Below are 12,880 nucleotides of genomic sequence, written 5' to 3'. Positions count from 1 at the left end.
ACTTCAGGTGCCGGCTCTGCAGTTGCTGAGACTTTCAAGATTGGTTTTGTATATTTTGTATTATTTTCTCTATTCTTATTAGTAGCATTAGTAAAACATCTTTAATTTTTTCCAACTCTCTTCTTTCTGTCCTTCTTTTCCTCCCAATTGCCTCTCCTTAGTGGAAAGGGGGGAGAGGGAGGGGCAAAAAGGGGGAAGTGGGGGGGGAAGAGGGGGTTAACAATACATCTGCCAGGGTTTTATTGTCACCCCGCAATCTTAACCCTCGACACTGAACAAGATGGAAGCTTCTGGAAACTTCTCAGAGAAGCAACTAGCGTAGCTCCCTCACTACCCAAATCTTTCCGTGTAAACTAAGTATATGCAGCTAAAAGCTTACATGCAAAAAAGCACTAAAACACCCATAGAGAACACTCAAGAGGAAAAGTCAGGCCTAAACACGAGCTTAGCAAGAGTACAGCAATGCAGAAGCCAAGCAAACACCATAGAAGGCACAGGCACTAACACCCAGCACAGATCCAAACTCACACCAGCCTGCCAGAAACGAGAGGAAATGGTGCCCCATCTTTGTAACGCAACCGCGAACCACAGAGTGCCTTGGGATGACCTCACTGACGACACCCCACCTCTCCTACGCTTTGGCCGCGTCCTCAGCCCGCCTGGACACGCGCCATCAACACCAAGTCATTGCCCTCTAATGCTCGCAGTTCAAAGATGCCACCAGGGCCAAGTGGACACGTCCTCAAGACAAGAACAAGAAACTGGAATGTTGCATGAAGGAAAACACACCCTCCTTATTCCTGGCCAGCCTGTGGCATCAAACAGCTGCTGGCTGCAAATTGTCGCCATGCGCAAAGGCTGTCCCGCCCCTCGGGGACCGGCATAAAGGCCGGCCCAGCGCCTCTCTCCATCACACACTTCTCCTGACACCTTCTCCTCCCTCCGCACTCAACAAGGTGAGCCTCAACCCCCTTCCCCTCCTTCTCCTGCCCCGCCTGGCCCCTCTCTTCCAGCACGCTCTGCCCCAGCCTCAGCAGCCCTCACGCCTCCCCACCGCCACGCTCCCCACAGCCCCACACCAGCCTCCCCACTCCCTCGCTCTCCTGCAACACCGCTCTTCACAACCCCACACACCTGCGCTTGCTCAACAGCCTCTCGTCCCTTCCAGGGCCCCTCCACACCACACACATGGCCTGCTACGACGCCTGCCGCCCCTGCGGACCCACCCCGCTGGCCAACAGCTGCAACGAGCCCTGTTCCCTGCAGTGCCAGGACTCCCGTGTCCTCATCCAGCCTTCCACCGTGGTGGTCACCCTGCCAGGACCCATCCTCACCTCCCACCCCCAGAGCACCGCCGTCGGATCCTCCGCATCGGCTGCCGTGGGCAACGAACTCGGCGCTCAGGGAGTTGCCATCAACTCTGGCAGCTTTGGTTACGGCTTCGGGGGCCTGGGCGGCTTCGCCGGCAGAAGGGCTGGATACATCTGCTAAGGGCTCTCGCCACCAACCCTGACATACGCCAGCCACCGCTTTGAAGATACGGCATGAATCGTGGATTCACCTCTGGACCCTTCTTGGCATGTGGACCTGCTGTCCATGGCTACTCTTCTAAAGGAGCCACGAAGATCTTGGTGCTCTGGCAAGATCTGTGTCACAGAAGCAACCTCAGCTGATGGTCGCCCTACGTGCAGCTTATATTTGTCACTGTGTTCTTGGTGCTCCTGCCTTTTCACTATTCTTTTTCGTCAATAAAGTTCTCCTGCATCCCAGCCTGAGACATCTCGCTTTACTTTCTTCTCTCAAGGCTCTTCCAACCCCACCCAGCACAAAGCCAGGGCTCAAGAAGCAAATTGGATAGGGGGGAAAAGGGTAACAAGACCTGTCCCAGGAAATATGTCACCACCTACACCAGCAAAAACACAGACCAGAATCTGGGGGTCTTCTAGAACATGATACAAGCCCGTCACAGAATCAAAGAAAGACTTTGACACAAGAACACTCTCCTCAACATGCCTCTGGTAAAACCCCCCTATGACAACACACACTTGACCATCCTTCTTCCCCACCATGACTCTCCGGCTCTACCAGGAGCAAAATCACAGAATAATTTAGTATTTAGACTTTCCTCATGGTTTCAGAGGTCCTGCCAATTCTGTGGTCCAACACAGGCTTCCTACAGGGTCACACCTCCTGTGCGTGCACCCACCTGCTCCAGCGTCATGTCCTCTACGGGCTCCAGGCGGTCATCTCCTCCACTGTGGACAACCCTTTTCTGGGAAGAAAATTTTCCTAATATCCAATCTAAACGCTCCCTGGCACAACTTAAGGCCATTTCCTCTTGTCCTGTCACTTGGTACTTGGGAAAAGAGACTGAATCCCTTCCTTACTACAACCTCCTGTCAGGTAGTTGCAGAGAGCCAGAAGGTCTCCCCTCACTTTTCTCCAGGCTATACGCCCCCAGGTCGCAAAGTGGGTCCTCCATCACACCTGTGCTCCCAACTTTTCACAAGTTCCATTCCCCTTCTCTGAAATTGCTTAGGAACCTGGACATCTTTCTTTTTGTCAAGGGCCCAAAACTGCACCCACGATTCAAGGTGTGGCCTCACCAGTGCCAAGGACAGGGGATGGTCACTGTCCTGCTCCTGCTGGACACACCAGTGCTGACACAAGCCAGGACGCCGGTGGCCGTCACGGCCACACACACTGGCTCATATTCAGCCACTGTTGACCGACACCCCAGGTGCTTGACCACCGGGCAGCTTTCCAGCCACTCTTCCACAAGCCTGGAGCCTTCATGGGGTTGTGGTGAATCAAGTGCAGGACCCGACACTTAGCCTTGCTGAACCTCATGCAACTGGTCTCAGCCCATTGATCCAGGCTGTCCAGGGCCATCTGTAGAGCCTTCATAGTCCCAAGTGGGTCAATGCTCCTGCCTAACTTGATGTCATCTGCACTTGTACTGAGGGTGCACTCAATTCCCTCAACCAGATCAAGAAGAAAGATATTAAACACAACTGTCCCATGGAATGAGCCCTGGGGAATACCCCTTGTGAGTCCCCACCATCTGGATTATACTCCAGTCCCCATAAACCTTTGGGTCTAGTCATCCAGCTAATTTTTCAGCCATCCAAGACTAAGGCTGTCCAAGCCAGGAGCATCCACATTCTCTGGGAGAAGCAGTATCAAAGGCTTTACTAAAGTCTTGGTAGATAAAATTCACAGCAATTCCCTAACCCTTACATCTAGCGTAAGCAAATCAACACAGAAAGTTAAGCACGTGTACAACAGAGACTAGCTATATGTGTAAGCGCCTTGCCTAAATAAAGAATCTTTTGGCTCACCTGCATCACAAGTCTCTGTCATCAATCCCTTCAGAGAACAGGTTTTGCAATTAAAGACTGAGGCAATGAGGGCACTAAGCATTTTCCTCATCTTTTGACTCTGTGTTTTCTTCCTGCGGCAAATAAATGAGGGAAATTCTCCTTAGCGCTCTGTTGCTGATCATGTATGTACAGAAACATTTTTAATGTGTTTTATAAAGTGGCAGATCAACATCTAGATGGGCTTTGGGAATTCTAATGTGCTGCCTGCATAACCTCTCAACATCCTTGCAAAGCGCCTGAGTACCCTGCACCTTCTTCCAGAATTCCTACCTTTCTCTTGTTTGTATCCTGAGTTCCAACAAAACCTCTCCCTTCAGCCAGGGTGGTCTTATTCCCTGCCAGCTCATCTGCTACACACAGACACTGTCTATTAAACATGAGGAAACTTCTGGAACCTCGTCACAGCTTCCAACTGTGTAGCTCCTTCCCTGCTAAAACCTTGACACATGAACCCTGCACACCCAGCTCATGAGGAAAGCACACACCAAGACACGCAAAGAGCTCAACAAGCGTGGAAGGAGAGGCTTAGTGAGATGGAAGCAAAGAAGGCTGGGATGAAACACCATCCAGAGGCAATATTTCAATCCTGGATCAGCTCCGAAGCCCAGACCGACCTGCAAGGTCTGTGACGAAAGGGGTCCCTCATCACAAAGCACCCGCAAACTACATGGATGCCATGGGATGAGCTCACTGACGACACCCCACCCCTCCTACGTTCTCGCCGCGTCCTCTGTCACTCTGACATGTGCAATCAACGTCAAGCTTATGGCCTCTAATTCACGGACTTCAAAGGTGCTGCCAGGGCCAAGTGGACACGTCCTCAAAACAAGAACAAGAAACTGGAATGTTGCATGAAGAAAAACACACCCTGCTCACTCCTGGCCAGGCTGTGGCATCAGACAGCTGCTGGCTGCAAATTGTCGCCATGCGCAAAGGCTGTCCCGCCCCTCGGGGACCAGCATAAAAGCCGGCCCAGCGCCTCTCTCCCTCACACACTTCTCCTGACGCCTTCTCCTCCCTCCGCGCTCAACAAGGTGAGCCTCAACCCCCTTCCCCTCCTTCTCCTGCCCCGCCTGGCCCCTCTCTTCCAGGACACTCTGCCCCCAGCCTCAGCAGCCCTCACGCCTCCCCACCGCCACGCTCCCCACAGCCCCACACCAGCCTCCCCACTCCCTCGCCCTCCTGCAACACCGCTCCTCGCACCCCCACACACCTGCGCTTGCTCAACAGAGTCTTGTCCGTTCCAGGGCCCCTCCACACCACACACATGGCCTGCTACAACGCCTGCCGCCCCTGCGGACCCACCCCGCTGGCCAACAGCTGCAACGAGCCCTGTTCCCTGCAGTGCCAGGACTCCCGCGTCGTCATCCAGCCTCCCGCCGTGGTGGTCACCCTGCCAGGACCCATCCTCACCTCCCACCCCCAGAGCACCGCCGTCGGATCCTCCGCATCGGCTGCCGTGGGCAACGAACTCGGCGCCCAGGGAGTTGCTGTCAACTCCGGCAGCTTTGGCTACGGCTTCGGAGGCCTGGGTGTCTTCGGAGGCCTGGGCTGCTTCAATGGTAGAAGGGGTGGATACATCTGCTAAGGGCTCTTGCCACCACCCCTGATGCCAGCCACAAACACCCTGGAAGCCACAGCATGGATTGTGGACATGCACCTCAATGCTCTTCTGGCACATGGACCTGCTGTCCTTGGCTCTTCCTCTCACAGCACCAAACATGGAAGTAGGGAAGGGGCCAGCGTGGGCTGCCTGCAGATGTGGCGAATGGTCCTTCCCCCCTAGTCCCACATCTTTCTTTGCACCTCAGACTTGTGCTGTTTCACTTGGCACTCCTGCCTTTTCACTTTTCTCCGTCAATAAAGTTCTCCTTCATCTCAGCTTGAGATGCAGCCTTTTGTCTTTTTCTCCCACGGCTCGTCCAACTTCACGTAAGAAAAAACAGGACTCAGTAGCCCATCAGGGTCGGTGCAAAAGGGAAACAAGACCTCTCCCAGGAAATATGCCACCAAGAACACCAGTGCCCAATGTCTTCCAGGATGTGACACAAACCCTTCCCTGGCTCAAACAGAGCCTTCCACATGAGAACGCTTCCCTGCGCACATCTTGGACAAGATCTCTCCCATGTCAGCACACACATCAATAACTCTCTTCCCCAGCATGACTCTCCAGCCCTCCCAGCAAACAGACTTCATTCCGTCCCCTCTGAAATTTCCACATTGATAACATCCCCCTTGTGCTCTTTGACTCCTGGCTAAAACATCCCAGCTCTCTCAGCCTCTGCTCAGGCAGAAGATGTTCCAGACCCTTTAGCATCTTCGTGAACTTGCACTTCTCCTGAACTCCATGCCCTTCTTCCTCTGGGGAGCTCAGACCTGCACACAGGACCCCACAGGGGACGTCACCAGTACTGAGCACAGAGGAACGGTCACCTCCTTCAACCTCCAGGTTCATTTGTTCTCCACCAAGGCCACAGGGCCCTTCTGTTCCAGGATGCTTTCTATCCAGATAGCCCCAGCCTTTTCTATTAGCAGTGCTGAGTCCTCCCCAGGAACAGGACTTGGCCTCTCACCTTTTGCTCAGCCTCATGACATTCCTCTGCATCCACTTCAAGGAAATTAGGAAGCTTCTTCAGGAATCGTGTGTTTAAACCACCATTCCCCATGGACTTATGCACATCCAGATACACAACACCAACTTTTAGGGGCCAGACAGGAGTCCACCTGACTTATCACCTCCCACCACCCAGCCCTGCACTGGCCCAACCTGCGTCTTGCCTGCCAGGTGCTCCAGCACCATCAACACACACGCACAGAGACCCTTCCTGCTCCACCTCATCTTCCTCACCAACAAACAATGCTCATGCGGTGAACAACCCTCACGACACTCACCTTCTCTGAATTCAGGCAGGTCTTGGGAGGCCAGAGATATTCTCACTCACTGCAAGCCAGTCAACGTTATTCCAGTTTGTAAGAAGGGCGTGAGTGAAGAGCCAGGAATCTGCAGACCTGTTAGTCCGACCACAGGACCTGTAAAATTGTGGAGAAGATGCAACTGAGCGCTGCTGAAAGGCATTTAAGGACAATGTAATCATCAGGTACAGTCAACAGGGGTTCACTAAGGGAAAGTCCTGTTTCACTGACTTCCTGTCCTTCTACAATAAGGTCACCTGCCTAGTGGGTGGAGGGAAAGTGGTGGACATAGCTTTTCTGGATATTAGTAAAGCTTTCGATCTGACTGCAATAGGGGAGAACTGTGAGCTGTTCAGGGTTGCACAATTAAAGACAAATGTCAAGGTACGTGAAAGCACCCACAGGAGGGCAACAAAGGTGATGAAAAGGCTGGAAAGCTTGTCCTAAAGGAGCAACTGAAGACAGTTGGCTTGTGTAGTTTGGGCAGAAGGAGGCTGAGGGGCGACCTCATTGTTCTCTGCAGTTTCCTGAGGAGGGGACGTGGAGAGGGAGGTGCTGAGCTCTTCTCCATCAGATCCAGTGACAGGACACATGGGAATGGATCAAAGCTGCAGCACTGGAGGTTTAAATGAGATATTAGGAAACATTTATTTACAGGGAGGGTGGTCAAACACTGGAACAGGCTTCATAGTGAGGTGATTGATACCCCAAGCCTGTCAGTGTTTCTGAGGCATTTGGACACTGCTTTTAAACACATGATTTAAATTATACTCAGCCCTGAAGTGCTCAGGCAGTGGGACTAGTTGATCATTGAGGGTCCCTTCCATCTGGACTGCTCTAGTCTCATCTATTCTGCTTCACCAAACTATTCTCATGCAAACATCCCCTCAAGGTTCTCAGGTTCACAGCCCCGCGCACCACACACACCTCCCATTGCCCCTGCGCTACGCCCAGTCCCACTCTGGCCCCACAAACACTGCACACAGAAATGGCCTCACCCCTCGGCGCTCACCCCACATTCACCCCCAAAGCCGTCACTCACCAGCCTCCCCTGCCTGCCGGTCCCGCTCCCCTGGGCCTCTCACCGGCCTCACCAGCTCTCCCAGACCTCACCAGCCTCAGCCCCCAGTCGCAGCCTCCCCTCCCCACAGCCAGGCACTGCCTCAGCACTCACTGACCAGCCAGTCAGGGGGCAGGTGACAGACTGATCTTCAGGCAGCAGGTAACAACCTGCCAATCAGGGGCTGGTTACAGCTGCTAAAGAAGCACCTGGAAGGTTCCAGAATGCACCTTTCAGGACCCCAAAATCAACACCTCTGCTACAATAAATAAGATAATCCTCACCAAACGGCCCCAAAACAACTGCAGGAGGGTGAACTAGGGTATGAGTACAAAGGATGTCAAAAACCAAACCAAGGCCTCGGACAAGAGTAGTTGAGGGGACCTTGAAGGGTGAACGTGGGAATGAATGAGTAGAAATGCTTCCAGAAACCAAACCAAATGCCTCGGACAAGAGTAGTTGGGGGTATTTGGAAGGGTAAGATGCAGGGAAATTGTCCTGATTAAATAACACACCCAAAAAGCTCTAATCAGTAAATACATCAAGAGACCATGTACTTCTTGCCTGTGCTGCAGGTGTCAGGGCACCCATGTAGAGTCCCTGTCATGGCCCCCCCTTGCTGTGGTCCCCAGCCCAACCACCTGGCAGTGCCCATGACCCCATCTTCACTCACGGTCAGGTTCGGGACAAAACCACGGAGTCCTGTATCCTGCGTCCCCTTGCTGCCAGGACCCCGGGCAACACATGCTGGGCCCCCCCCCCCTTGCTGTGGGAACCTCAGGTGACCCAAGTGTGGGTCCTTGTTGAACTGTCCACCTGGCTGCATGGTTCCCGTTTCACCTATGCAGAAGTCCCCGGACTACAGTCTCACCTTGCTGTGGGGTTCACAAATGATCCCTTGGTGAGGGAGATCCCCAGGCCAGCATACCCTCTTTTATGCCGGCCCCACAAAGACCCCTGCTGAGTGTCTATGGACACCAGCCTTTCTGCTGCAGGGTCCATGGAGCACCACTGCAGGGGACCCCAAGCAATCGTCCCTGTGCTCGAAGGTCACACAGCAAGCCCCTTTGTGAGGTCATCATCCTCCTCAGTGTGGGGTCCCTGAGGCACAGCCTGGGGCACTGAGGACCAGGAGCAGGAACAAGCCTGTGACCCTGCTCTGCTGGCAAGATGGGGCTCTGGGCTGCCTTGACCTTGGCTGGATGGCAGGTGCCCACCAAGCTGCTCTATCACTCCCCCTCCTCAACTGCATGAGGGGAGAAAATCTGAGGAAAGGCTCCTGAGTCTTTGTAAGGACAGGGAGATCTCCAGAGGCTGCAGTGGGACAATCTGCTCCAGCGTGGGGTTCACAACGGGCTGCAGGGGAATTTCTGCTCCAGCACCAGGAGCACATCCTGCACCTCCTTCTTCACTGACTTTGCTGACTATAGAGATTTTTCTATCACCTATATCCCCCCCTCTCTTCTACTTACAATTTTGCAGTCATATTTATCCTTCTTAAAGATGTTCACACATTTGTGTTACCACCCTTGCTGATTGGCTCAGGTTTCACCAGCAACCAGTCTGGTTGGAGCTGGCTGGTGCCATTGAATGGAATCAAAGAACTGTTTCAGGTACAAAAGACCTTTAAGATCATCAAACACAACTGTTAACCAAGCAACAGCAAGGTCACCACTAAACCATGTCCCCAAGCACCACATCGACACATCTTTTAAAAACCTCCAGGGATGATGACTCCACCACTACCCTGGGCAGTCCATTCCAGTGCTTCACAACACTTTCGGTGAATAAATTTCCCTAATATCCAATGTAAATCTCCCCTGGTGCAGCTTGAGGCCATTTTCTCTTGTCCTGATGCTTATTCCTTGGGGAAGACACTGACACCTACCTCCCTAAAACCTCCTTTCAGGTAGTTGCAGAGAGCGAGATGGTCTCCCCTCTGCCTCCCTTTCTCCAGGCTACGCTTACCGAGGGTCGACTCGATCCCCTCATCAGACCATGGAGACAGATATTAAACAGAACTGGCCCCAGCACTGAGCCCTGGGGAACACCACTTGTGAGCAGCCACCAACTGGATTTAACTCCAGTCACCACAGCTATTTGGGCCCAGCCATCCAGCCAGGTTTTTTGCCAGTGAAGGACACACCTGTCCAAGCCATGAGCAGCCACTTTCTCCAGTTGAATCAGTGTCAAAGGCTTTAATAAAGTCCAGGTAGACAACATGCACAGCCATTCTCTCATCCACTAAGTGGGTCACCTTTTCAGAGAAGGAGATCAGGTTGGTCAAGCAGGACCTGCCTTTCATCACCCCATCCTGACTGGGCCTGAACGCCTGGTTGTCCCGTACATGCAGTGTGATGTCACTCAATATGATCTGTTCCATGACCTTCCCTGGTACCAAAGTCAGACTGACAGGTCTGCAGATCCTCAGATCCTCCTTATGTCCCTCCTTCTTACATAAGCAGCACATTTTCCAACCTCCAGCCAAGCAGGACCTCCCTGGTGAGCCAGGACTGCAGATAAATGATGTAAAGTGGCTTGATGAGCGCCTCCGCCAGCTCTCTCAGTACCCTTGGCTGGATCCCATCAGGCCCCATACATTTGTGAGTGTCCAACTGGTGCAGGAGATTTCCAACCACTTCCCCTTGGATTGTGGGGGCTTCATTCTGCTCCCTGTCTTCTACATCAGAGGCTTGGTATCCAGAGAATAATTGGTCTTATTAGAAAGATGGAGGCGAAGAAAGCATTAAAGCATTTTCCTCATCCTTTGCGCTGCGATTGCCCCCACATCCAGTAAAAGATGGAGATTCTCATTAGCCCTCCTTTTGTTGATAATGATGACACCCCACCTCTCCTACGCTCTGGCCTCATACTCTGCCCACAGAACATGCGCCATCAATGCCAACACTTCGGCCTCTACTGCTCACACTTCAAAGCTGCCGAAACGGCCAAGTGGACACGTCCTGAAGACAAAAACAAGAAATTGGAGCATTGCAGAAAGGAAAACACAGCTTCCTCATTCCTGGCCAGCCTGTGGCATCAAACAGCTGCTGGCTGCAAAATTCCACCACGCTCAGATGCTGTCCCGCCCCTCGGGACCAGCATAAAAGCCGGCCCAGCGCCTCTCTCCCTCACACACTTCTCCTGACACCTTCTCCTCCCTCCGTGCTCAACAAGGTGAGCCTCAACCCCTTTCCCCTCCTTCTCCTGCCTCTCTGGCCCCTCTCTTCCAGCACGCTCTGCCCCCAGCCTCAGCAGCCCTCACGCCTCCCCACCGCCACGCTCCCCACAGCCCCACACCAGCCTCCCCACTCCCTTGCCCTCCTGCAATACCGCTCCTCGCACCCCCACGCCCCTGCGCTTGCTCAACAGCCTCTCGTCCCTTCCAGGGCTCCTCCACACCACACACATGGCCTGCTACGACGCCTGCCACCCCTGCGGACCCACCCCGCTGGCCAACAGCTGCAACGAGCCCTGTTCCCTGCAGTGCCAGGACTCCCGCGTCCTCATCCAGCCTTCCACCGTGGTGGTCACCCTGCCAGGACCCATCCTCACCTCCCACCCCCAGAGCACCGCCGTCGGATCCTCCTCATCTGCTGCCGTGGGCAACGAACTCGGTGCCCAGGGAGTTGCCATCAACTCCGGCGCTTTCGGCTACGGCAACGGCTATGGCTTTGGAGGCCTGGGCTGCTTTGGTGGCAGAAGGGGCCGCTACATCTGCTAAGGGCCCTCGCCAACACCCCTGACACCAACCACACACACCCTGGAAGCAACGGCATGGATTGAGGACACACACCTCTAGGCCCTTTCAGGCACATGGACCTGCTGTCCATTGCTCCTCTTCTCCGGGCAGCAAGCACAGAAGCAAGGAAGGGGCCAGCCTGGGCTGCCTTCATTCCTTGTCAAAATATCTTCTCCTCTTCTCCCACCTCTTTCTTTGTACCTCAGACTTGCTGTTTTCCACTTGGTACTCCTACCTTTGCACTCTTTTTGGTCCCAAATAAAGTTCTCTTGCAGTCCAGCCTGAGATGCCTCCTCTTGCTTTCTTCTGCTATGGTTCATCCAATCTGACTGAGCAACAAAACAGGGCTCAAGGGGCCATCATGCTGGTGGGTGGAAAATGGCCACAAGACTTCTCTTAGCAAGTAAGTCTTCAGGAACATCACCCATGTGCATTTGGTGGCCTTCCAGGCTGTCATACAAGCCCTTCACTTACTCAAGAAAAAGGCTTGGAAAGTGTCATGCACTTCTACCCTGGCCTCTCACCCACGCTCCCCGTGGCAGCAGCTACTTGTCCAAATCACTTCCTCAGCACCACTCGCTGCCCATCACAGCAAACAGAATCATCGAGTGCACAAGGAACCTCTGGAGATCATCTCCCTCATACCAACCTGCTCAAGCATGGTCAGCTCGATGGGGATGTCCATGCAACGTCCAATGAGGTGCTGAGTATGCCCAAAGATGGAGGTTTCACTATCTGACTATGCAACTAGTTCCACTGTTTGACCACCCTCTCACTGAAAAATCATTGCCTTCTCCTCCAAGGAAACAGCACAGCTTCTTCACCTCTTAGTTTTTGCTACGTGAGAGAAGAGTACAACATCCTCCTCTCTACACCCTCCTTTCAGGCAGTTGCACAGAGAAAGAAGATCTCTCTTCAGCCTCCTGTTCTCCTGGCAAAACACCCCCAGATCCCTCAGCTTCTCCCCATCCCACTTGTGCTCCAGATTCTTCACCAGATTCGTTGCCCTCCTCTGAACCCCCTCCAGCTCCTCAAAGGTCTTTCTTGTCATGACGGGCTCAAAAGTGAACGCCAGATTCTAGGTGCAGCCTCACCAGCACCAAATACAGGGGGATGCTCACTGCCCTGCTCCTGCTGGCCACACTGGTGATGAAACAGGCCAGAATGCTGTTGGCCTTCCTGGCCACACGCTGGCTCATGTTCTGCCAGCTGGTCACCAGTAGCCCAGGTCCTTTTCCAACAGGCAGCTTTACAAACTGTCTTCCACCAAGCCTCTAGTGTTCCATGGGGTGGTGGTGACACAAGTGCAGAACCCAACACTTGGCCTTGTTGAACCTCAGACAATTACCATCTTATCATCGATCCAGCCTGCCCAGATCCTTCTCTAGAGCATTCTTACTGCCCAGCATATCAACCCTCCTGCCCAACTTGATGTCATCTGCAAACGTACTGAGAGTGCACTCCATCCCCTTGTCCAGATCATGGACAAAGATATTAAACAGAACTGGCCCCAGTACTGAGCCCTGGGGAACCCCTCTTGTAAGCGGACACCAACTGCATTTAACTGCAGTCATCACAACTCTCTGGGTTCACCCATCCAGCCAGTGTTTTAGCCAGTGAAGAGTACACCTGTATAAGCCATGAGAAGTCTCTTTCCCCAGGAGAAACGGTGTAAAGTCCAGGTAGACAACTTGTACAGCCATTCCCTCATGCACTAAGCAGGTCATCTTGCCGTGGCAGGAGATCAGGTTAGTCAGGCACAACTTGTCTTCCATAAACACA

General features: G+C 53.3%; 3 protein-coding genes across 3 annotated transcripts; all 3 read left to right on the top strand.

Annotated features, from left to right (window-relative positions):
* The first annotated feature begins 1,148 nt into the window (after positions 1 to 1,148).
* On the top strand, positions 1,149 to 1,769 carry LOC135578884 (feather beta keratin-like). The gene has a single exon (XM_065055257.1). The coding sequence runs from the start codon at positions 1,189 to 1,191 to the stop codon at positions 1,489 to 1,491; it is 303 nt and encodes a 100-aa protein (XP_064911329.1). The 5' UTR covers positions 1,149 to 1,188; the 3' UTR covers positions 1,492 to 1,769.
* Positions 1,770 to 4,606: 2,837 nt separating this feature from the next.
* Positions 4,607 to 5,264, top strand: LOC135578883 (feather keratin-like). The gene has a single exon (XM_065055256.1). The coding sequence runs from the start codon at positions 4,651 to 4,653 to the stop codon at positions 4,969 to 4,971; it is 321 nt and encodes a 106-aa protein (XP_064911328.1). The 5' UTR covers positions 4,607 to 4,650; the 3' UTR covers positions 4,972 to 5,264.
* A 5,481-nt stretch (positions 5,265 to 10,745) lies between these two features.
* LOC135578726 (feather keratin-like) lies at positions 10,746 to 11,377 on the top strand. The gene has a single exon (XM_065054642.1). The coding sequence runs from the start codon at positions 10,766 to 10,768 to the stop codon at positions 11,078 to 11,080; it is 315 nt and encodes a 104-aa protein (XP_064910714.1). The 5' UTR covers positions 10,746 to 10,765; the 3' UTR covers positions 11,081 to 11,377.
* The last annotated feature ends 1,503 nt before the right edge of the window (positions 11,378 to 12,880 follow it).

The sequence above is a fragment of the Columba livia genome, chromosome 2 (genome assembly GCF_036013475.1).
Source record: "Columba livia isolate bColLiv1 breed racing homer chromosome 2, bColLiv1.pat.W.v2, whole genome shotgun sequence".
Lineage (NCBI taxonomy): Eukaryota > Metazoa > Chordata > Aves > Columbiformes > Columbidae > Columba > Columba livia.
This window is presented reverse-complemented; position numbering and strand designations above follow the sequence as displayed.

What these genes read in the sequence shown, in the direction of transcription:
- LOC135578883 (XM_065055256.1), top strand. Translation starts at nt 4,651, where the DNA reads ATGGCCTGCTACAACGCCTGCCGCCCCTGCGGACCCACCCCGCTGGCC.
- LOC135578884 (XM_065055257.1), top strand. Translation starts at nt 1,189, where the DNA reads ATGGCCTGCTACGACGCCTGCCGCCCCTGCGGACCCACCCCGCTGGCC.
- LOC135578726 (XM_065054642.1), top strand. Translation starts at nt 10,766, where the DNA reads ATGGCCTGCTACGACGCCTGCCACCCCTGCGGACCCACCCCGCTGGCC.